General features: G+C 37.9%; 2 protein-coding genes across 3 annotated transcripts in view; one reads left to right on the top strand and one right to left on the bottom strand.

Annotated features, from left to right (window-relative positions):
* Nucleotides 1-9,178, top strand: part of eif3m (eukaryotic translation initiation factor 3, subunit M) — a 48,490-nt gene extending 39,312 nt beyond the window's left edge. For both annotated transcript variants that reach the window (XM_068046589.1, XM_068046590.1), the window contains 4 exons: nt 611-692; nt 5,745-5,888; nt 7,919-7,979; nt 8,972-9,178. In XM_068046589.1, coding sequence (XP_067902690.1) covers nt 611-692; nt 5,745-5,888; nt 7,919-7,979; nt 8,972-9,092 — 408 coding nt within the window. In that variant the 3' untranslated portion in view covers nt 9,093-9,178. The remainder of the gene's footprint in view (nt 1-610; nt 693-5,744; nt 5,889-7,918; nt 7,980-8,971) is intronic.
* Nucleotides 9,179-9,422: 244 nt separating this feature from the next.
* LOC137376918 (coiled-coil domain-containing protein 73-like) overlaps nt 9,423-23,550 on the bottom strand; it is a 34,071-nt gene continuing 19,943 nt past the window's right edge. The window contains exons 5-7 of the mRNA XM_068045873.1: nt 20,218-21,810; nt 16,583-16,716; nt 9,423-9,773 (exon numbers count right to left, since the gene is read on the bottom strand). Of these exons, the coding sequence (XP_067901974.1) occupies nt 9,423-9,773; nt 16,583-16,716; nt 20,218-21,810 (2,078 nt within the window). The remainder of the gene's footprint in view (nt 9,774-16,582; nt 16,717-20,217; nt 21,811-23,550) is intronic.

Raw genomic sequence — 23,550 nt, 5'->3', positions numbered from 1 at the left:
CCTTAAGGCCCTCTTTCTTTAGTTGTCCTCTTTGTGTGTTGCCTGCCCGGTTGCCAGGCTTAAAGACTGCTGCTGGAGAAGAATTTGGAGTGGGAGGGGGAGGATTCTGTTTTCATGGTCCACATCACTTCTGACGAAAGGTCATCGACCTGAACAATATCTTTTGTTTCTCTCTCCTCAGATGCTGCCCGACCTCCTGCGCATTTGCAGCGTTTTCTATTTATATTTAAAAATTATAATTGTTTAATGTCACAAAATGGCTTACTTTTTGTAAAGTTATATTTTTAAGTTGAGGCCTGTTAGTGAATTACTGACTCCTGATAATATAGTTTTGTGTATCGATCCTTGACTGTTGAGAATAAATAAACTGTTTATAGAAGCCATTTGAGAAATGTTTCTGATTAACTACAGTTTTCTCACAGTGAGAGTATTCAGGCAGTTTGCCAAACTCTTGCTGATTTTGTTCCTTAGCTTCTGTTGCGTATTTAGCAGAGCATTCCTCAGTCTGTATAAATATATGCATTTTAATTGTGCATCCAAAGTTTTTTTTTTTAGTTTGTTACTTCATACTGGAATTTATATTAACCCAATGCATCTGTCTTCTGTCTAGCTCTTGACTATTTTTGTTAGTGGAAAATTAGCAGCCTATGTCAAATTCTACCAGAATAACAAAGATTTCATCGATTCACTAGGTGAGATTTCATTCCTTCAAATTATAGCAAGAATTTGTTTAAGAACAATGTTATAGTTGGACAGAATGCATTTTATTTTCTTCCTCACTACTGGGTGGTTTAGGAAGATGGATTACTTCACTCGGTTGTGAATCCTTGGAATTCTCTACCTTTGAGAGCTGTGAATGCTCAGGTTTGAGTATATTCAGGATTCTAATCTATTAGGTTTTTGGAAACTAAGGGAATTGAGGGTTAGGGCAGGAAACTGGAATTGAAGTGGATGATCAGCCATGATTGTATTGAATGGCGGAGCAGGCTCATGCTCCTCTTACGTTCCAGACAAAGTTTTATCGGATCGTCTAAGTTTGGTGTGAGGTGGTGTAAGGTACTAGATGCTTACTGTGACATGATGCATACATGTGGTTTTATGTCAATGCCTGTCTGGAAGGTTCAGATTTTTCTGGCCATGTTATCTGCAGGCAATTCACTGTGTAGATTACATTTTTTAGGTGGAGAGCGCTAAATTCAGAGCATACATTACTGGCTTGGCAGATGCTACAAGATAGGGAGAATAAAAATTTTACATTGTAGTTTCAGGGATCATTGTTTTAACAACGTGAAAAAAGTTTTTATCTGGGACCAGACCCGAAAGTAGGAATACGAATCGTCCATTTGACCCCTTGAGCCTTTTCTGCCATTCAGTGAGAAATTGGCTGATCTGTATCTGCACGGTGCCATCATACTGGTTAAATGAGCACTAACTCTACACAAGTTGGAAATAGGAGAGGAAAGAATAACTTCAACTTTATTTGTATCTTCTACTTAAAAACAATATGTTCTTATTCTTATGTGGGGACATTGCATAATGTTTCATCCTTTAAATGTCTAACACAAAAGCCAGGTCTTTTCTGACCTCCCTTTAAATGAGTGTGAACAAATGCTAATATATTATAATAAATATCTTCAAATACATCGTACTTTAAAATGCTGGCTAAAGTTGATGGAGGGTCTCTTTAGGATAGGAATGTGTTTTGGATGGTGAATTTCTGCATATGGTGATTTAATTGATTTATTGACGTGCTGTAATCTCAGCTTTGTTCTTTGTTGCATTTTACTAAATAAATTTTGAAACATCGTTAGAAATCTTCCATAATGTTTTCAGATATTACATGAAAAAGAGCTGCCTATTTGAAACTGGGATAGTCTTCCAGGACAGGAATCCATTGGTCATTAGGGTCAGTTTTTGTTTGGTCATTTTGTGAGATGGAATTGTACCCAGCAGCATCCCTCGACCTGTAAATTCTCATTATGCAGCAGGTTCGGGGGAAACTTATGTTTAGCATTAACCTTCTAACCTTTAAAAGTGTCGGTGGCTGCATTTACTGTGCTGACTCTTGACGTTTCTGTTTATGTAGAGGAAGGGTTTATGTCCACTTATCAAGAACTATACTCGAGAGAGGGATCTGATTAAATATATGTAGTTCCAACTTGTACAGAACAGTAGAGTGATGGAGTGTTGCAAAGATGTGCTCAATGATTTGCTGCAGAAAACTGTTCAAGATCTATCACCCTCTATTCCATGAACTTGATAATCTGCTTCATCGCTTAGGCCTGGGAGTGTTGGTGTCAGCAGTCTCCTTATTTACACACTGCAGGAGGGAGTGGTAATTAACACTTCAGCACTCCCACAGTGCTGTGTAATTGACTGTTTAAAAGGTGCAATGATTTCTTGTGTCTTATTTGTATTAAGATGCGATTTCCATATTGCACTTGTTTTTGGATGGCAGGGTTTAACAAATGCAGAAATTGCTTAGTGATGCAGAATACTTTATTGCTGCATTAGGATTTTGTCATAACAGTAATAAGCAAATCTGTTTGGCAGAAAATGAGATGCTTTTTAAAACTTCGTACTTGAAATAATGCTGTGTGCATCTGATGTCTCTTTAATATAGTTCATGCTTGGAAATTAGTCTGGCAACAGTAAGATCTGTTTTGTAAGAAAATTTTGAGAATATTAGGAATATCTTTGATCTAGTTACTGAATTTGCAATGCGATACAAGTGGTAGCAATTGACTTTCAGATTGGTTAGTTTGAGCACTTGAGATATGCGCTCCCCAATGGTGGGTTTTGGTGCATTTGGCATTTACAGAATTGTGTATACGTGGTCTACTCTGAACTCAGTTTACCTGATTTTGACTTTCTTTTGGTACTACATTAGTTGTGACATGAAACAATTTCCATTCACATTGTTAATTTAAAAAAAAAATTGAATAATCAGGAGCACACTGCATAAGCTGAATAAATGTTTTAGAAAGTTTTCATCTGTTTAAAGAAAGGTGAATGTAACTAGAGAAGCTTTATCAAGGCTTTTAAAACTGTTTTATAAACCCTACTTACCAATGCAGCCCAGCCTTGATTTTTTTTAAATATAAAAAAATCTGTGTGTAACTTTTGTGGAATTTAATCTTTTCAAATTGGCTGCCTCCATAGAGTCGGACTTAACCAGTAGCTTCTTTACTCAGAGAATGGTCAGAATGTGGAACTTGCTACCACATGGAGTTGCTGAGCCGAATAGCACGGATGTCTAGAAGGTGAAGCTAAATAAGCATATGAGAGAATGGTTATCCAGATAAGGTTAGATGAAGGAGGTGGAGTGGGGGTGGGGTGCTCATATGGAGCATAAATACTAGCACCAAAATACCAGTTGGGCTAAATGACCTGTTCTGTTAATTCTATGTAATAACCTGTTACCCTTACAGTGGCAGTAACAATATAAGCTATAAAGCCCACAAGGGTTAGTCATATTCCAAAAACTAGAACTTGACCCTTCCTCTCTGCTTATTGCTGCTTGTTTCCTTAGGCAGTTTGAGTTCCTTTTGTTTCATACTATGCCCCTACCTTATGCCAGTAGACCTCTAACCCACAGCTGGAGCGTTTGAGTGAATGTATTGGTCAATAGACCCTTTCTTGCACCGCAGGAGTTGACATGTTTCCTCTGGGTCCATTGTACAGGGTCTCTTTGCCTGCTGTTTCTTTCTCCTGTCCCTCTCTTCACGAGAACTTTGCTGTTGGGCTGCTAACGTTTGACCTGACTCATTCATTTGCATGGGATGGAACAGAACACCATTGTCCATGTGATTTGTACTGTGACGGCCATTTTATATACAATTGTTTGTATTAGTTTATGTACTTAGAAAATTAGGAGGTGGAGGGGCAGGCAGAATGCAAACACTTGTTTTAATGTGAAATTGGTAGATTATAGGTAGAATAATGGAGATCTACAAAATGATTATGCAGCAGGCATTCAGCTGAGTTGTTCTGATATTAGTAACAAGGCAAATTTTTCAATTGGGTTTTAGTCAGCTAAACCATGAACTCATTGGCAAACATTTACATTCCTCCTTTTAAATATCTTCTACTGTTGTATAAACTGAGCACAATTGAGATGATGTGAAACAGATGAGAAGCTGCTAAGTGGCAGTAAAGGTAAAGGCAGATGCCATCACATGATGCACCCTTGAACTGCTACATTACCATGCAATATTACCTGGTTTTATTTCCATAGTGAATCTACTGTGAGAACGACCTGGTGGAGGAGTATGATTTATACAAGGGTGAGAGAACTGTCTGTCTCTACCTGACACTAATCTGGGTGGTTACTTTGCTTGATTCTTCTTGTATTAAAAACATTCCTGTAGTTTCCTGCAGGCATTAGTGTTCACAAAACAACTAGGCATGAAATGAAGGGAAAGCTGAGTTTAGTCCTCACAACTTATCACCTTTGGCTCACCTTACCTCGCTTTAGGTAAATCTAACTTAGCGTTTCCTTTTTCTGAGCACCAACACTGCAGCAGTTTGAATAAAGTTACTGCTCAAAATATGTGATCCACCTGTCTCCAGCTGAGATACTCTGGCAAGAAATTACAACTTGCATCTTTTTTAAAAAAAAAAGTATACAGGTTGCTGTTTAATTATTGTATGTTGACAGGATACAGATTGGTTCTTCAATTGGCTGTACACATGAGCGAGAATGTCAGGGAACTGTTGCCATTTGTTCACTAATTTAATGTACCCGTGTGAGGCTGACAGAAGGATCTCTGTTTCTGAAAAGCTGCCTGTATTCTTGTGTACAAACAGGAGCTGTAACTGGAGATTTTACAGTTCTGAATTAATTAGCATTTTACAAAGTTTACGCTTGATACAAAGTAAAAGGGCAGCCTAATATTTATGGATCACGAATGCATTGGAAGTGCAGGATAAGGTTTTACAGACTATCTCCAACAGGTGGCATGATTCCTGAAGTCATAATTTGCCTTTATTAATGTTGACAAGATAGGCCAAAAGTAACAATCTGTTGTCAACTGCTTTGCCCTAAGACATGTACCCTTTCAATAAACCTAGTTTGATTACCACTACCCTGCTTAAAGTTCATCAGTATCTCATTTGCATTTGTTAATTAGGGATAGTGTGTGCTACTTGATTTTTTTGTGTAATTTTCCATTAATTCACATTAGCTGGAGTTTTGCCCTAGTGTACCTCATTCAATTGAATTATGTTTTTCACTGTTCTGTTGCCATTACTGCATTGTTTGAGACAATGTTAATTAAAATTTGAACACTGGCTGTAACACTATTGAAGACTTGCGTACAAGGTTTGCTTTCTGTTCTATGCAGAAAAAGTTTTGATATTGCTCCTTAATCATTTCATTTTTTATGGACCTAGTCCAAAATCATTCCTGATTTCAATTCATTTTGTACAAATATAGAACATTACATGTGCAATGTAGTTCAATAAATTTCTTTTTGTTTAGTATTGATCTGTGTATAATTATTGCCCCAATGTTTGCTTGATGACTACTTTTTAAAAAAAAAATCAGTCAAATCAAGTAAATAAAAAAATAAGACTTCATATGGTTTAAAACTTTGACATTATAATGGTTAAGCAGAAACTGTTCACTGCCAATTTCATACAATTATCTACATCGAAAATGATGCACAGTAAAAAATAAGCCCCAAAAGAATGTAGCAATGACTGTTGGGAACAATGGCCTAACTAGTTTTCCATGATTGCAGGACTTTCTCATGAACAGAACACAGCAAAGATGAGGCTCTTAACCTTGATGGGAATGGCAGTAGACAACAAGGAGATTTCCTTTGACACTCTCCAGCAGGAACTTCAGATTGCTGAAGATGATGTTGAAGCATTTGTTATCGATGGTAAGTGATCAAATTCGCTATTGAATTTATTAAAAATGTCTCTCATCTATGACAGCAGTGGCAGTACAAATTTACTAATTTATAAGCTTTATAGTGACTAAGGTGTAATAATACTCAGATGTTGAATGTAGTGAACTGCTAACCTTCCCACCCTTCCCTTTGCACCCTGGAGTTTAGTTATCCTTTGTGTGGTGTTTTCGCTAGCAAGTGAGTTAAGCTGAATATTGGTATATTTCTAGACCTGGTGCCTCGGTGAGCTGCTTGCTGATGAAAATATGGAAATTAAACATAGAATTTTTCAAATCAAGTAATTCACTGCCCGGCCTGTTCGTCAAATTCTTTGCAATCAAGATGTTTTGAGACTATTGCTGGGAAGGGTGTGTTTGCCTGTCTCACTTGGGTGTTTTAAGAGGGAGGGTAAACTACTTAAGGAATGGTTACATTCCAGACAGATGAAACATATGTCGCAAATCACTCTTGAAACAGCGTTGATGGTTGTCCACGGAGATGTATCTAAGCTGGACCATTTTGATCAAGGAGGATAGTGTATGTCAGAAGAGGGCCTTACCAAAAAAAAGTTTATTTTGAAGTCTTTGAGGATTGCAGTAGCATGTTGGCATGAAACTAGAACGGCTCTCATTTCTTATGTTTAGAAAATATTGCAATATTTTATTTCATCTGATTTTACTTGCTAGCATTAAACATTAGATTTTTGCAAAGAAAAATGATCATGTAATAGTCTTGCTTTGAAAGCTGCAGCAGACAAGTGATAAATAATTTGAACTTGGGGAATTCCCAATTCTGGTTCAGAATTGTAATGCCCCAAATAAATCAGCTAATTGCAGTCAGAAACTAACCAAATGTCAAAAATTTCTTGTCATTGTTAAATTGATGGGAATTGACTTGGCAGTTAGATAGCCAGCATGTTATAAGAACAAAGGATTTCAGTCCGTATATTGCAGATACACCACTTAAAGTTGCTTAGTCTTGTTTCACAGAGTTCTGTGCTCAACCGTAAAATTTGTTTGTGTGAATGGACAGCCTGCAGTTTTAATTTGTCTATTTTTATATGGTATCATAAACACAGGATGTGTTTTGGTAGAGATGAGGAGGTTCCACAAATAGACAGGATATTGCTTTTAATAAGTTGGCAAGGGGTTTGTAAAATCCTTTATCTCAATGTCAAGTTGTTTTCCCATCCTTTCTCAGTATTTCTGAATTATTCTGTTTTTAAATCTTTTATATAATTGTATAAAAGTTAAATTGTGTTTAAAATAGATCCTTGGAAAACATCACAATCTTATTTCTGAACAATAAAAGTTATTCAAAACTTCCAGTTAAGTTTATAATTTTTCTCTTTTCATGTGCAGAGTTTACTGAGTAAAAGAATTTGCTTTTAGATAGGGCCTGATCACATCTCTCAAACAGCACAAAGAAGGATGTAGATTTTTCAGTTGTGTTTTCGAGCTATCCTTCACAAATGGTTAAAAAGAAATTCCATTGAGTATCTCTTTTCTGCATGTGGAAAACTTTTTTTGATGAAAAATCTAGCCATAAAGGATGCTTTAAAGCCAATGAATTAGTTGTGCTGTATCTCTGCTCCCCATCTTTAATCCCCCTTTTTAAGGATGAGCAATTTTATCAGAGCAGTGGCATACAGCTAGGGTTCAGGATTTATCTCTCGAGTCATTTACACATGGTTACTTTTACCAAAAATAGTTTGGCAACCTGCAGCATTAAACATGCCCTGTTTCAACTTCAGTACCATACTCACTAGAGTGTTGATTTAAAAAAAAAATTGCCAGTGTTTATGTTCCCATATCTGTTGTGATGTACTTAGATTATTTTTAACTGATAGTCACCGTTCAAATGTCTTTTGGTTAAATTAGGCTTACTGCATATTGTGTTTAATAGCTTGAAATTCACAGCTGTATTATATGCAAATGAATGCAAAATATTTTCAGAAGTTAACTTTACAAATCGTATATCTTTTGAATTTCTAAACATTTGGAAAAAATTTAATTTTCCAGCTGTTCGGACGAAAATGGTATACTGCAAAATTGATCAAACACAACGCAAGGTAGTTGTAAGGTAAAGTCCATTTTAATCAAAATGCAATCAAATGTTAAATGTAGTTGCTGCTGTGTAAATAGTCTAGGTTTGGATAAGCTGCATATCAGGAGTCTTAGTCCTTGGTTACTTAAGGTCACATTTCTTGTTTTTATTCCAATAAGACAATAACTTGTTTGAGTCGCTATCTGTATGAATTCAGGCCAAGTCTGCAGGAATGAGCTATATAAAACACAAGTCTGATATGTTTATGATCTGAACTAGCAGCGTCTATTGGCTAAAAGGTTCAAACTCCTTTAGACAATTGCAGCAAAAATTTAACTAGAAACCTTTAAAGATAAACTTGAAAAATGAGGACTCTAATGCTCATCGGTGTGGAATTTGAACTGTGTTCTTCCTTTGTGTGTATAATGTACACTAGTTCATACTAATTTTTAATTTGATTTAGATACCATCTACAACTTAATGCATAGTCCAAATCTAAACAGACAATTACTTTGAATCCCTTTTTTGTGTAAGCAAATACGGCACTCACTACATTCACTGCAAGATCACAAACGGCAATGAGATGGATGATTAGTTAATGTTCTTTGGAAGTTGGTTGATGGAGGAGTGTTGACTAGGAGAGCTCCCTGCTTTTCCTTGGATAAGTAACATGGGATCTTTAACATCCACCAGAAAAGGCAGACAGAATGTTCTTAGTGCCACAGAAATAGGGTACTCCCCAGCACTGTGCTTGAGTATCCACCACAGATTGTAGTGACTCCTGCAGTGGGACTTCAATCCACAATCTTCACGTTTCAAGGCAAAAGACCTATTTAGACTAGCTTGATTGAAAGTAAACAGAATTTCTGAGGGTGTGTATTTCAGAGGCTGTGTATCAACATAAACTGAATGAAACAGTTGAGCATAGTGATCCTGAAATAGGCTTTACTCTCAAACCTTTGTTCTACATTTCTGTAATGTGCTGTAAGTAATCAATAAAATGTAGTTAACTGTTTTTCTCATTATAGTCACACCACACACAGAACCTTTGGGAAACAGCAGTGGCAGCAGTTGTACGATAGTCTTAACTCCTGGAAACAGAACTTGAACCAGGTGCGGAACAGCCTCCTCAGCATTTCCACCACTTAAAGCCCAATAAAAAGACCGGACTTGCCAATTGGTCAATGTCAGAATTAAGTTTGTTTTGAAAATTAAACAGCTATTTGAGTAAAGATCATGGTTGTTATTTTGTGGATTAATTTATAAGTTCCAACTAGCTAATTAAAAACAGTATGCTTTACCTAGTTTTTAAAATTTGTCTGGCAGCGCAATGTTATCCTTTAATGTTCTGTGTAAAACTGAAACAAATCCAATTTGCATCTGAAATCTTTAACCTTAACATGTCTGTTCACTAACAAGAGAAGAACTCCCCAAAAAAGTGTCTCCTAGAATTGAAACTGTATACAAACAGAATAGACATTAAGTTGGTGTTATCTTGATTACACACTCATCTGTGCTCTCGTCGGCCTTCCTTTTCCGTGTGTGCTTCAACTGGTCCAAACTGAGAAACCTCTCTATTTCGCAAATCTGTCCTTTAATGATGGAATACTGAGAATCACATTCATCCTCAAACAGTAACTCTTGAGTGGCAGTTTTAGGCATAGGATTAGATGTGGAAACCTCTGGCAACTTAATCGCTGACAGCTGAGGATTAAATAATAACTGGGAGAAAGAAGTGGAGGAAGATTCTGTAAACTGGCCATGATATTTCATTGAAGCAAGTGGATAAGGAATCTTGAAACTTTCACTGGAGGATGAGCATAGCTTTTCCTAAATGTAACAAACATGTACTGTAATAAAAGCCATTAACAGGATTCTCAGTAGTCTAATAATCTTGGGGCTTTACTCAAGTAAATTGCAGCTTGAGATCCAGCATGGTTTTACTGTCGATGGGGTTTTTAAACAGTTGTGCCAATCATAACTTAAAATTCTAGATTCTTAAACAATGATTTTTGTCTATAGACAACTAAGTCAACCAATGACACCATCTATATAAGGGAGGAGAGTGGCAGTGCATTACACACAAAATTTAGTCTGATTTTCTGTATGCACATTGTCAGTGGGGAGCCTCACTCAGCATCCATAAACATGAAATGCAGGTGTACTGTCCAGAATTATCCATCCATTAAAATCCCATGGATGTAAACTCATGGGCAGTGTGCATGCAATTTCCCAATGTGGGTGAGGGTCCCTGATTGTAGTATCCTTGGAGAATTGGCCTCTAGTTAACAAGAAACTTCTCTTTTAATTGCTTTGAATTAAATAAATTTTTGTTCACTTTATAAAAGTACTTGGCCAATACTAGTGTTCACCAATGGTATATGAAGGATAACTTAATTTGATTGAAAGTTTCCATTTGAAACAGCTGTTTTAAATCAGCAAGTGAAGGAGGATTAGGAGAATTTCTAGCTCATTATTGAAATAGTTTGTATTCTATAAATTGGTAAATCCATTTTATCAAATAGCCTACCTCATATAGATAAGTATCTTTTGGTAAGTTTTACAGTTTGAAATGTAAGTTTTTTTGGAACAAGGAGCTCCTAACTTCACGCAGATCCTCAGCTCCATTCTTTTGTAGGAACTGGCCATCTGTAGACAGTGAAGATGCTAATTCAGGTTGGGTTTAAAAATGAGAAACAGATGTAAGGAGAATAGAAAAGCAGATAAATAGTAAAAGTTCATATTGTGGCCATAGGTCGAGCTTATTTCAGATTTTAATTGGGTCCAACATGGAGGAATTGGTTGAATTAGTATCTTGAGACTTGAACTACTATTTGGCAACTAGTTCCAATTTGTTACCATAATTGGCATTCATCACAAATGGTCATTATGTTAACTACATGCCAGTGGAACTTTGGCTGTTGCTTTGGTCAAGTAATGGAAAAGGTAGGGCTTTCATGTAGTACAAACAGACTTGCCAATAGCAGGCCACCTTGGGGAAAACTGCCATAAATATATTTTGGTAAGTATAGGATAATTGTTCCAAATAGTGTAGATATTTTGCATACTAATATTTTACACTAACCCAACAAACAATGATTCTGCAAGGATTTTTTTCCTACTAAATGGTATGCAATTATACACTGTCATTTAGCAAACATCTGTTTTTTTTAATTGCTTAATAGAAGTCCCTGTAAGTGTTCATAATTCATTCTTAAGCTCAGTCTCTCGAAACTGAGTAAGTGGGACCTACACAACTTTCATGATGGAATTAAGGCTGGGGTTCAACATAATATGCTCCTGTTGTCTTGGTTTGCATTGCTCCATTGTAACAGCTTTGGAATGTACTGACATAGCAAAGCCTTTCCTGAAATGGCTTCATGTTGCATATTTGTAATTCAAATGGTGGATGTACAAATATCCAAAACCAGGTTCACATTCTATACACGGAGAGTTTGGTAACTGGATTAATTTTGTATGTATCCTTGAATCTGAAGGCATAGAGAAGTCATCCAAAGGACTCTGCTCTAAATATATAGTAGAAAGCAACTATTGTCACAGTCATCAAGCCTTAATTCTTATGATACTTCCTTACACATTGTGCAGAATCTACCAGATAGATCCTCTCAGCTATTATCTCCTGGGCATGGTAGGTTAAGCATAATCTTTTCAGATTTATTAAACAACACATTGATAGGCCTGTAAATTTCTGATTTTGACAAACTACCAGAAGTTCTGTCTCTTGATCTAGACAGACTGCCTTATGGTGTTCCATAATCTAATTGAATATCTACTCATATTACTATATTTATGGAGGTGAAACGACCAAGGTCATTAAAGCATAGGAGATCCAGCATAGCCAAAATAAATGTGCTTTAAAACTGTTGTAGGAAGATAGCACAATGAGCGTGGTGCTGCACACTTTTTACTTCTGGAAGTTCTTCCATCACAAAACATACGTTCCAAATTTCCTCTGAACCTGTCCAAGTGTGTAGGCAGCATTTTTCAAGATCATACACAACCAGCCAAGTGCAACAGTTCATATGAGATCACACTGAGTGAGCCAGTGGCAAAGTGCAGTTATAGCAATTACCTACTAAGCTGCTTTCCTTTAAGGTGGGAACAGATTGCCTTCCCCTTAGATGAGTATGAATAAAGTATAGTACAGGAAGACCTAAAAAAAAACAAATGGTGGGGGGGGCAAGGGAAGAAAATCTGGAATATAAAGAGAGAATGGAAAGATTGGTTTTATAGGCCAAGATAAAATGTTATGGGGAATATGGAAAGTCTCAATTAAATGAAGAGTAGAACTGACAGGATTCAGATATTGAGGGTTATGAGTTCAGCTAAATTCTTTCAATGATTTGAAGTAGAAAGAAGAATTTAGAAGAGTGTAGCTGAACTATGTTGTAGGCTTCTACATTACAATATGGATTTTAATCATGTTTATGTTAGAGTAGGCGAATGAAGCCCATCCACCAGCACAACATGGCTACCATATGTAATGTCTATAGGATGCACTGCAACAACTCCCAAATCTGTAAGCTTCACCACCTAGAAGGACACCACGTGCATGGGAACACCATCACCTCCAGCTTTCCCTCCACGTCTCTCACTATCCAGACTTGCACATATATTCATATGCACATGTCAAATTCCTGAAACTCCCTGCCTAACAGCACCATGGGAGCAACTTCACATGGACTGCAGCAGTTCAAGGCAGTTGACCATGCCTTCAGGATGTGCCACCCACATTCTGAGAATTCATTTAAAAAATAGGAAAATAATGTATTCCCTGTTCAGATGTTCCATATTGTGAAAAAGCTTTACAGAGTGTAATGTTCTTAAAGAAAAGCCAATAATGAGCTTAGCTTATGAGAATAGTTTAGAATTTGTTGGTAAATTAGACCTGGGGCAAAGATGTTGGGGGGGGTGGAGATTGTTACATTTCTGTTAAAGATTTGGTGGGAAATCAATTGATTTTTAAACAAATTCTTCTCATGGGACATGAACACACTGGCACAGACAGCATTTGTTGCCCACCAAAAGGCAAAAAGAAAAGTTTAGATTCGGGGAGAAAATGTTTCCATTAGCAGGATGGTTGGTAACTAGAGAACAAAGATTTAAAATCATTGGCAAAAAAGACACGGAAGAGTTATAGAATCAGAAAAATGTTTTTACTCATTGAATTATTATAGTCTGGAATGTATTACCTGAAAGGGTGGGAGAAGCAGATTAAATAGTAAATTTCAAAAGGGAATTGGATCTTAAAACAGGAAAAATTTGCAGGGCTGTGCAGAAAGAGCAGGGAAGTGGGACTAAATGGATCGCTCTGAGAGCTGGCACAGCCACAATGGGCCAAATGGCAGGAGTAGGCCATTCAGTCTCTTGAGCCTGGTCTGCCAGTCAATGAGGTCATGGCTGATCTACTTCAACACCATTTTCCTGCACTATTCCCACAACCCTTGATGTTTTTAATATGTAGAAGTCTATCGCTCTCAGTCTTGAACATAATGACTGAGGCTTCATAGCCCTCTGGGGCAGAGAATTCCAAAGATTCACCACACTCTGAATTCAGAAATTCCTCCTCATCTCAGTCCTAAATGGCCTGCCCCTTATTCTGAGACTGTGTCCCCTGGTTCTGGTCCCCAGTCAGGGGAAACATCCTTCTTGCATCTACCCTGTCAAACCCTGTAAGAATTTTGTATGTTTGAATGAGATCACCTCTCATTCTTCTAAATTCCAGAGAATAAAGGCCTAGTCTATTTAGTCTTTCCTCATAGGATAATCCCTCCATCCCAGGAATTAGTCCTTGCACTTAGTCTATAGAAAGTATATCTTTACTTGGGTAAGGAGACCAAAACTGCACACAATACTCCTGGTGTGGTCTCACCTAGGCTCTATATAATTGCAGTAAAACATCTTTCCTCAAATCCCCTTGTAATAAAGGTCAACATACCATTTGCCTCCTTAATTGCTTGCTGTACCTGCATGTTAGCTTTCAGTGACTCATGAACAAGGACACCCAAGTCCCTTTGAAGTTCAACACTTCCCAGCTTCTCACCATTTAAGTACTCTCTATGTTTGTCCTACCAAAGTGGATAACCTCACATTTCTCCATCTGCCAAATTTTTGGCTACTCATTTAGCCTCTCTAAATCCCCTTGAAGCGTCTTTGCATCCTCCTCACAACTCACACTTCCAACTAGTTTTGTGTCATCTGCAACCTTGGAAATATTACATTTAATCCCCACATCCAAATCATTGATATAGATTGTGAATAGCTGGGGTGCAAGCACTGATCCTTGTGGTATCCCACTAGTAACAGCCTGCCAACCTGAAAATGGCCCATTTATTCCTACTCTCTTTTCTGTCCATTAACCAGTTCTCAATCCATGCCAGTATATTCCCCCAATCCCATGTGCTTTAATTTTGTTTACTAATCTCTTGTGTGGGACCTTATCGAAAGCTTTCTGAAAATCTAATTTTACTACATCCACCAGTTCCCCCATATCTATTCTCCTAGTTACATCCTCAAAAAACTCCAACATGTTTGTTAAGCATAAATCCATGTTGACTCTGCCCAATCCTACCATTATTTTTCTAAGTGTCCTGTTATCACATTCTTTATTTTAGATTCTAGCATTTTCTCTCCGACCAATCTTCCAATCTGCAAGAACCATTCCAGAGTTTATCGCATTTTGAAAGATGACCACCAATGCGTTTACTATCTCTACAGCCACATCTTTCAACACTCAGGGATGTAGATCATCAGGTCCAGGGGATTTATCTACTTTAAGTCCCATTAATTTCTATAGTACTTTTTTTTTAACTAATAATATCTTGCAGTTCCTCATGTACACTAGTCCCTTCATTCTTTCGGGGAGGTTTTTAGTCTTTTCCTCCATGAAGACAGACACAAAGTATTTGTTTAGTTTCTCTGCCATTTCCTTATTCCCTATTATAAATTCTCCTGACTCCGCTTGTAATGTACCCACATTTGTTTTTGCTAATCTTTTCCTTTTTTATATACTTATAGAAGCTTTTAGTCTCTTTTTATGTTTCTCTCTAGATTACTCTCATTCTATTTTCCCTTTCTTAATCTTTTTCTTGGACCTCTTTTGCAGAATTCTAAAATGCTCCCAATCCTCAGGCTTACCATGTTTTGGGCAATTTTATGCACTTCTTCCTTTGCTCTAATACATTCCTTGACTTCTTTTGTTAGCCACCTTTGGGACACTTTCCTTGCTGGGTTTTTGTGCATTAAAGGAATGTATTTGTGTTGTAAGGGTGCTAACACTCAAGTTGAGATTAGAGCTACATTCTCACAACAGGTTTTGTAGGAAGATCTGATTTTATTGTTTTAACCTAGGTGAGGGTGATATAGAATTACAGCGGAAGTGAATTAATAAAGCATGCAGTCTCCTATGGCCTGAGTTATAAACAGACAATAAAACATTCAGAATTTTTATGAAAGTGGGGGAGGTATTTCCATGGAGAGGCAAAGTGGTCAATACAGATTTAAAAGGAAATAATAACTCTGATGATAATGGAGAATTAAAAATAAATACAGATTGTACAGGGACCATTGTGAATAGAAATATTCATGGCAGACATCCCAAAAGAAATGTAATACTAACTGTAAAATGCTACCTATGGCTTGATTTAAATTTCACAATGTATAAGGATACAAAGGGAGACAAACCCAGACCAAAAACAAAGTGGGTGGGGTGGGAATTAATATTGAAGTACCATAGTTAGGTATTTATTGAGTTTGGAAACCAGTAGAGAGTGCAGGAACATAAACTAATATCTGATGGACATGATGGGGATTCTGAGGCAAATAGGAGGTTAAAAATAAAGATTTTAAAGTAATGGGAAAAGGCAGGTCCTTAGTTATCCAACACAGTAGCATCAATACTGCAAGTTAAAGTGTGCACTGTTTTATGATGGCAGGTTATAATACAACATGCAATGCACAATGTATTATTCCACTGCTAAGGTGGGAGCTACATGTAAAATGGCCCATTCCTTTAAGTCCACAAAGTCTAATGAATGTAAATTCACATGTCCTATGGTCAGTTAGAAGCTCACTGTTTCTCTGTAGATTAGCAGCTGCATGTGAATCCAGTTGTCCCTGGTTTGACAGCTAGAAGTAAGTACTCTGCTTGTAATGTAAGAAGTACCATTTTTGACACTTTGAAATGTAAATGTAATAGATGATTACTTCACACAGGGCTTTTTTTTTCAATATATTTTTTTTTATAAAACATCTTAATTGCCAATTATTTGTTAAGGTATATTCCAAACTATGTTCTCCTGTCATGCCACTTTGAGAGGTATGGTCTTGGATTTATGAACACTTTTTTTTACATTATATTTTCCTTGGCAATTGATGCTTTGTTCAGGATACATTGCTTTCTTCCAGCCTTGTGAAAGGACCAGATATATTCTTATTGAAGTATACAGTATGTCTGTTTCTGTCAATATAACCTTTAATTGTAAAATATGGTGCCAAAGCCCTTCCCAATATTTTTGAAACCCTTCTGTCTCATAAATTGTCTGTTTGTATATAAGACTGTACATTTCTCTCAAATTGGCTCACAAAAGGTTTAGAATGATGTCTTAAAATCTACTTACCTGCTTTGGAGGCTGTGAAAAATCAGAAAACGTCTGTGCTATTGCATTCCACTCCTCGCTGGAATTTCTCTTGGGGTAAAGGGGAACACTGGAGGTATTAAAAGTGTCATTCAACCTTTTAGTACTGGGAGAATCTGAGTGACAGAGAGGAAATGGTTACAACTACATTCAATGTGCTAAACTTTGAAATTCCCCAGATGCTAATTTTGAAGTCATTGAACTGCTAGTTTGTATCTGACCTTGAGAATTATGGCTATTCAAGTTTAATCAGAGACGCTTCACTGTTCATCCATTCACTTGACAATTTCCTATTCTAATATAGGCTTTGATCTCGTACTGCCACAGAGTACTCAAAAATCATTTGAAATATTTCTTCACAATGTATCTTTCCTTGACAAATACTATAACATTTAGTATACTTAACTAATGGTAATTACTAGGGAAGAACAAATACTAGTTTGTGAATGAAAATTGCCTGCAATTCACCTTATTTGGTCTCAGATGTGCAATTTCTGTTATTTCTACTGGGGCCTCCGTTTCCTGTCAGAGGTAAAGAGAAATACACTCGTAGAGTTCATGTCTGTGTCTGCACTTAGTCACATAGGCTCTGATAAATTGATCATGTGAGACTGTAAATCATCTTTGATTGGTTTAGCGATGGAAAATCCCATGTGACCAAAACATTTCAGGCCTTTGGGAGGAAACCAGGGTGGGAGATGGACATGTGTACACTGAACTGGTTGCTGCCTTCAAAGTTATTTAGAGGATACTGGATAAATGGGAGTGGATTACAAGGCAGTAATCTATTCAAACGATTCTGACAACACCATAAACTACAGGAGTGAAATGCAACACTTTTATAATTTATTTTATCCTTGAGATTTGATCACTGGTAGATGTACACACGCACAACTAGCCCAATTTCCCATGGCTTTGCTCCTGGATAGTCTGGATTCAGGAGTATGGTTATAATGGCTGCTAATCTGGCCTATCAGTTGCTTCCTGGAGGGTAAATGGGTCTAACAATGGAAGAAAGGAGAAGCACAAAGAATTAAAGGGCAGGTAAAAAGAATGCCTTTATACAGAAGGTATCCCAAAACAAGCTTTCTACTCTGAGCTACATCATGGCAAGAGGCTACCAGGAGGGCAGAGGAAATGCTACAAGGATGTCCTGGAAGCCTCCCTGAAAAAATGTGACATCTCCGCTGATTTGTGGGAATCTCTTGCCCGAGACTGCCCAAAATGGAGAAGAAGCATCCGTGAAGGTGCCAGCCAGTTGGAACAACGTTGACATGCCCACGCAGCGACCAAGTGCAAACAGCAGAAGGAGCGTTCGGAAATTTGAGCATCTCATCCACTCGCCTCATCAAATGTCACCTGTGGCAGAGTGTGCGGATCCAGAATTGGACTATTCAGTCACCTAAGGACCCACAACTCAGGAGTGGAAGGAAGTCATCCTCGTTCCTGAGGGACTGCCTAATAAGAGGGAGTGAGAATTTGGAATTCTTTGCCACAAACCATTGTTGAAGCAGTCTACCTTAAAGAGAGAATTAGATAGCTGAATGGGAAAATAACTATTAAATGGCAGGACAGTGGGTGATTAGGTGACTTACGTGGGGAAACACCAGTAGAGATTTAGTAGGTCTGGCAGCATCTGTGGAGAGAAACAAGTGTTCGTGTTTCAGTTTAACGTCGAAAGTTCTGATGCAAGGTTATCGATTTGAAACGCTCATTCTGTTTCTCTCTCCACAGATGCTGCCAGACCTGTTGAGGTTTCCAGCATTTTCTGTTTTTATTTCAGATTTCCAGCATCCACAGGATTTTGCTTTTGCTCCGGTAGATACTTGATGGGCCTGCTATAGCCAAATAGGTCCTGATAGTAGTTATTGCAGTTGGTTGTTCCTCTAGTCTGGTAGCTTGGTTTCTCATGTTATCTCAACAACCTCTCCAGCTTATTTTAAGGGAAAGAAATAAAGAAACTTATTTCTTTCTCGTTCCGATACAATTTTTTTTTAAAAAAGGACCATTAGTTGTTTCATACAAAATGTGGCACCTGGATTTGAAATTTGCCCTCAAATCTTTATATACTTGTAATTATCTCTGCAGATGAATTAACCCTGCTACTGTTCACTAATCAGGAACCCCTATTCCAAATCCCATAAATACAAATATTGGACTGGTGGATTCTATTCGCGTGACCGATCCTAAATATTACAGATTAATGTAGATCCTTTTTTTATTATTATTTGTTCCAGGGTGTGTCCAACAGCAGCAAGATAGCATTTATTGTATTAAACGTGTAGTGGTGGACTGGAGTCACGTGTGTAACCAGTTTCGTTTTATCATCACGTCCATTTTCTTGGTGTCATGGCAGTTAACAGTCAGGGCCCTCAGTGCAGTCGGATAATTTTTTTTTGTCACTGCAATTAATCACTGCATAACTTGCAGTGACTAATGACAGACGCAGTGATGATCGGTAGTCCATTAACAGAAAATAACAATGCAAAAATAACATATCATGAACTTTGGTGCTTCAGTGTTTGAGAAAATTAAGTCTTGCCATATATTATGTAGACCTAATTACTTCCACTTATACAACAACTACAACAATTAATATTTGTATAGCGCCTTTAACGTAATAAAACGTCCCAAAGGGGCTTCACGGGAGCAGAATTAAACAAAGTATGATACTGAGCCACAAAAGGAGATACTAGGTCAAATGACCAAAAGCTTGATCAAAGAGGTAGATTTTAAGGAGGGTCTTAAAGGAGGAAAGCGAGGTAGAGAGGCAGCGAGGTGTAGGGAGGGAACTCCAGAGCTTGCGACCTAGGCACCTGAAAGTGCGGCCACCAGTGGTGGAGCAATTAAAATCAGAGATGCACAAGAGGCCAGAATTAGTGAAGCACAGATATCTCGGAGGGTTGTGGGGCTGGAGATTAGAGACAGGGAGGGCCGACGCTATGGAGGGATTTGAAAACAAGGATGAGAATTTTGAAAACAAGGATGAGAATTTTAAAATCAAGATGTTGCATGACCGGGAGCCAATGTAGGTCAGCGAGCACAGGGGTGAAAGGGGAACAGGGCTTGGTGCAAGTTAAGATTTTAAGTTAGAATTGAATGGTTCAACTCTCAAGGGTATTTTATGTAACAAGTTTAAATTCTATCTGCCCACATTTTTTTTTTTATTATTCATTCACTGGATGCGGTGAGGCCACTATTTGTTGCCCATCCCTAGCTGCTCTCAAGGAGGTGGTGATGAGCCACCTTCTTGAATACAACTGACTGGCTTTCTAGGCCATTTCAGAAGGCAGATAAGAGTCAACCACATTACCGTGGGTCTGGAGTCACTTATAAGCTGGACCTGGCAAGGATAGTAGATTTCCTTCCCTAAAAGATATTTTTACAATAATCCGATAGTTTCATGGTCGCCGTTACTGATATTAGCTTTTTATTCCAGATTTATTTAATTGAATTTAAATTCTCCAACTGCCATCGTGGGATTTGAACTCATGTCTCTGGATCATTTATCTAGGCCTCTGGGTTACTAGTCCAGTAAGATAATCATTATGCTATTGTACCCCATACAGCATCCATTTTCTACTACAGGATTATGTCGTAAGAAAAGTAGACATTACCTGCTGCACTAGGCCTTCTCAAACTCATTTCACTGATTTGTCTTGGAAAAGTGAATGCTGAAGGGACTCTTCTGTTTATAACAGGAGCCTCCAATTTGTCCCTCGGTAATGAGGTTGAGAGTGATGCTGCGGCTTTGTTCAGCATATCCTTTTCCTTGCCAGAATCTAAAGGCGGCAGGCCACAAAATTTCCAGCCACGTTGATTTTCTGTTGTTTTGCCGCTTGCAGTCTCTGCCTGACAATTTGATGTTTTATTCCTGTGATCTAAAACGATGGTTGTAACTGAATTAACTGAAGTACTTATAAAGATGGGTTTGAATTGATTTTCTGTTATCTTGGAAGGGCCTCGCGCCTCTCCTATTTCAGCGAGTGAACCCATTTTATTAACCGCTGCTTGCTGACTTTCCACTGTAGCTGCAAAATCATTTGCACGGTCATGAGCTTCCTCTGTACTTTGGGAGGTTTGGGCTAAAACCACACTATGGTCAGCATTAGCTTTGAAGTTTAGTGAGTGGGTACTTGTCATACTAATACAGTCATTGCTTTGTGTCAAGTTGCCTTGCAGTTGTTTCAGGTTTCCTAAAGGTTCAGCATTAGACACAGTTACCTGCAAATCTTCCATTGCTTCGCTGTCAGAAATGACAGTTTCCAGATTATGTGGTTCTTTCTGCTGATCATCACTACTAACAAGATCGCTTTGCGCATTACTACTGATTTCTTTGGTAGTATCTTCTTCCTGGTCAGTAGGCCTGAAATCCCTTATTTCTGCCAAAATGTCTAACAGGGGTTTACTGTTGGCATCAACACTACTGTTAATTTTACAGGCTACAATTGATGGAATGCAATGATTACACTGGTCAGCGTGTAATTTTGTGGGACTGACATCTGATTTACTGCCGGGATTATGGAATTGGCAGAGTTCGACTTTATTGTTGTTAGCACAGTTTTCTTCCATCAGAATATTTGCTTGGTTGTGGTGTTCCTGCTGCTGCTGTAAACTGGATTTCTGCTCATTTTGAATTTCATGTATTACAGGTTGAGATATAAGGTCAGAAGCACTTTGGTGCTGAGTTTGGTTAGTATCCTGTCGTACTTCATTTGCACGGACTTTCCATGCTGGAATCTCATCGGTGCCAGGAGCTGCTCTGGCTTCAGTTCTAGGTGGTTCATTTATAAAGACACCTTTGTCACACTGTGTGGTTTTAGTCTTATCATTCGTATCATAAACTGCTTCACTTTTGCCTCCATCGAATTTATGTGCGATGGAGTCTGTCTGCTGACCTACATCTGCACTGCAGACACCTAATGCATCAGCACTGTCTTGGAGCATCTTTCCTCCTTTCACTGGGACTTCTGCCAAACAGACAGAAGTGCACTGGGACTTGAGTTTTGCACTTGCAGACTCTGCTTCATAGCAAGTGTTTCCTGTTTCACCCTGCTGTATGTCATTGGGCTCTCCAGCACCAACATTCACAGTTGATACACTAGTGTACTGTCTTTCATTCACAAACAGGGCCCCATTATCAGTCGCTTTCTCTGGCATTTCTGCAGCTGGCTTAGCCGTGTCTGTTGGCAATACATTACTGTTTGTAACTGTTATGATAAAAGACAAGATTAACCTTGAAAGCAGATCTGCACATTTCAATTTCTTCAGTTCCTCCATTTATTCTATGCAGGTTTGTTTAAATTAGTGGATCTCCCGTGGCTTTGCTTCTGGTGAGTCAGCGAGCACATTATTTATAACAACAACCATATCATGTAGCGCACAATGTACTATTATATCATAATGTCCCATGGCAATGCAACAGATGAATTTTTTAAAAATCACAATTACTCTCTGCTTCTTTCCCACTCTCTAATTCTTTGTATGTGTGCCTATCTCCCTGTCTTCCACTTTTTTCAACTCTTGTAGTATCTCAATCTTTTATTTGTCTCTTTTTCTCAATCTTTCCATGATTCTCTCCCCCCACCACACATACATTCACAATCTCTGCATGTTGCTCTTAACATTTCTCTTTGCTTGGTGTACTAAATTTTCTTTTTGCCTAATAGAAATTTGTCTTTAAGGAAACCTATTAGAATTTTTACACAAATGTTGAACTTTAAAAAAAAAACTCAGTGTGTGTCTCACAGTACATGCAGTGGTATGCATTGTACTTAGTAGTATCTTGGTAGTCGGTACATTATGCACAACTGTTTACTGTTGAGAGTCACGATGATATGGCCATGGCATTTAGCTCGTTCTTACAAATGTGGACGATCGGACATTTAGAGTTGACTGCCTTTGTGGAGCCCTACCAGACCCAGATACATTTGCCCTGTAGTCCCAAACACCATGAATACCTGTCCCAACGTCCCTCTGGTTATACTAGATATTACAGCCTCCCCCTCAAAGCACCCACATCCCTTGACCCCAAACCCCTGCTCCCAAACCCAGAACTACCCTACCTAACTACTAACTCAGCATTTCCTCCAACTACACAGAACTGCTACATGCTGTTCCTGCAACCTAACGCCCAGAACCTTTTCCCTTCAACTGTCCACCACATTCCGGGCTTTAAAAAATAGAGATAAAAGTAAATGCTTAGGTAAATTATTAATAATCAATGCTATTGATTTACACTGTCCAAAAAGATGTGCACATAATATTATTCAAGACCAATAATATCACTGAAGCTCTTACTACATGGCAATAAATTGCAATTTGATTTATTCAATAATAGTAAATCAGTAGCCTGATATATTGTACATTACTTCAAATCATGGAGTAATACAACACTGGAGGAGGCCATTCGGCCCATCATGTCTATTCGGGCTCTTTGAAGGAGTTATCCAATTAGTCTCACTCCCCTACCCTTTCTCCATAGCCCTCCAATCCTTTCCCCTTCAAGTATTTATCCAATTTATCCAAACGAAAGTTATCTGCTTCCAGCACCCTTACAGGCCGTGCATTCCAGATCTTAACATCATGCTGGTTAAAAAGAAATCTCATCGCATCTCTGGTTCTTTTGCCAATTATGTGGTACATAGCTGTATCCGCTGACTCACCTTGAGCAGCACCAATGGAAATCTGCTAGCAAAATAATAAAAGCCTTGAAGTTAACACACTTCCTATAACACTTTTCAATCACAATTCATTAATTAATTAACATAAAAATATTAAATATACCAACATTTCAGTACAAACTGAGCTGTTCTATGCAAGTGCATATGATTCCAGCTTCAATTTTAAGAATAATTCAATATTACATATACAACATATAAAAACAAATAAATAAGATTTTTCTTGTACAATATCCCAAAGGGTCACCGTTCCTGACACTAAATAAGATA

The sequence above is a fragment of the Heterodontus francisci genome, chromosome 14 (genome assembly GCF_036365525.1).
Source record: "Heterodontus francisci isolate sHetFra1 chromosome 14, sHetFra1.hap1, whole genome shotgun sequence".
Taxonomy (NCBI): domain Eukaryota; kingdom Metazoa; phylum Chordata; class Chondrichthyes; order Heterodontiformes; family Heterodontidae; genus Heterodontus; species Heterodontus francisci.
This window is presented reverse-complemented; position numbering and strand designations above follow the sequence as displayed.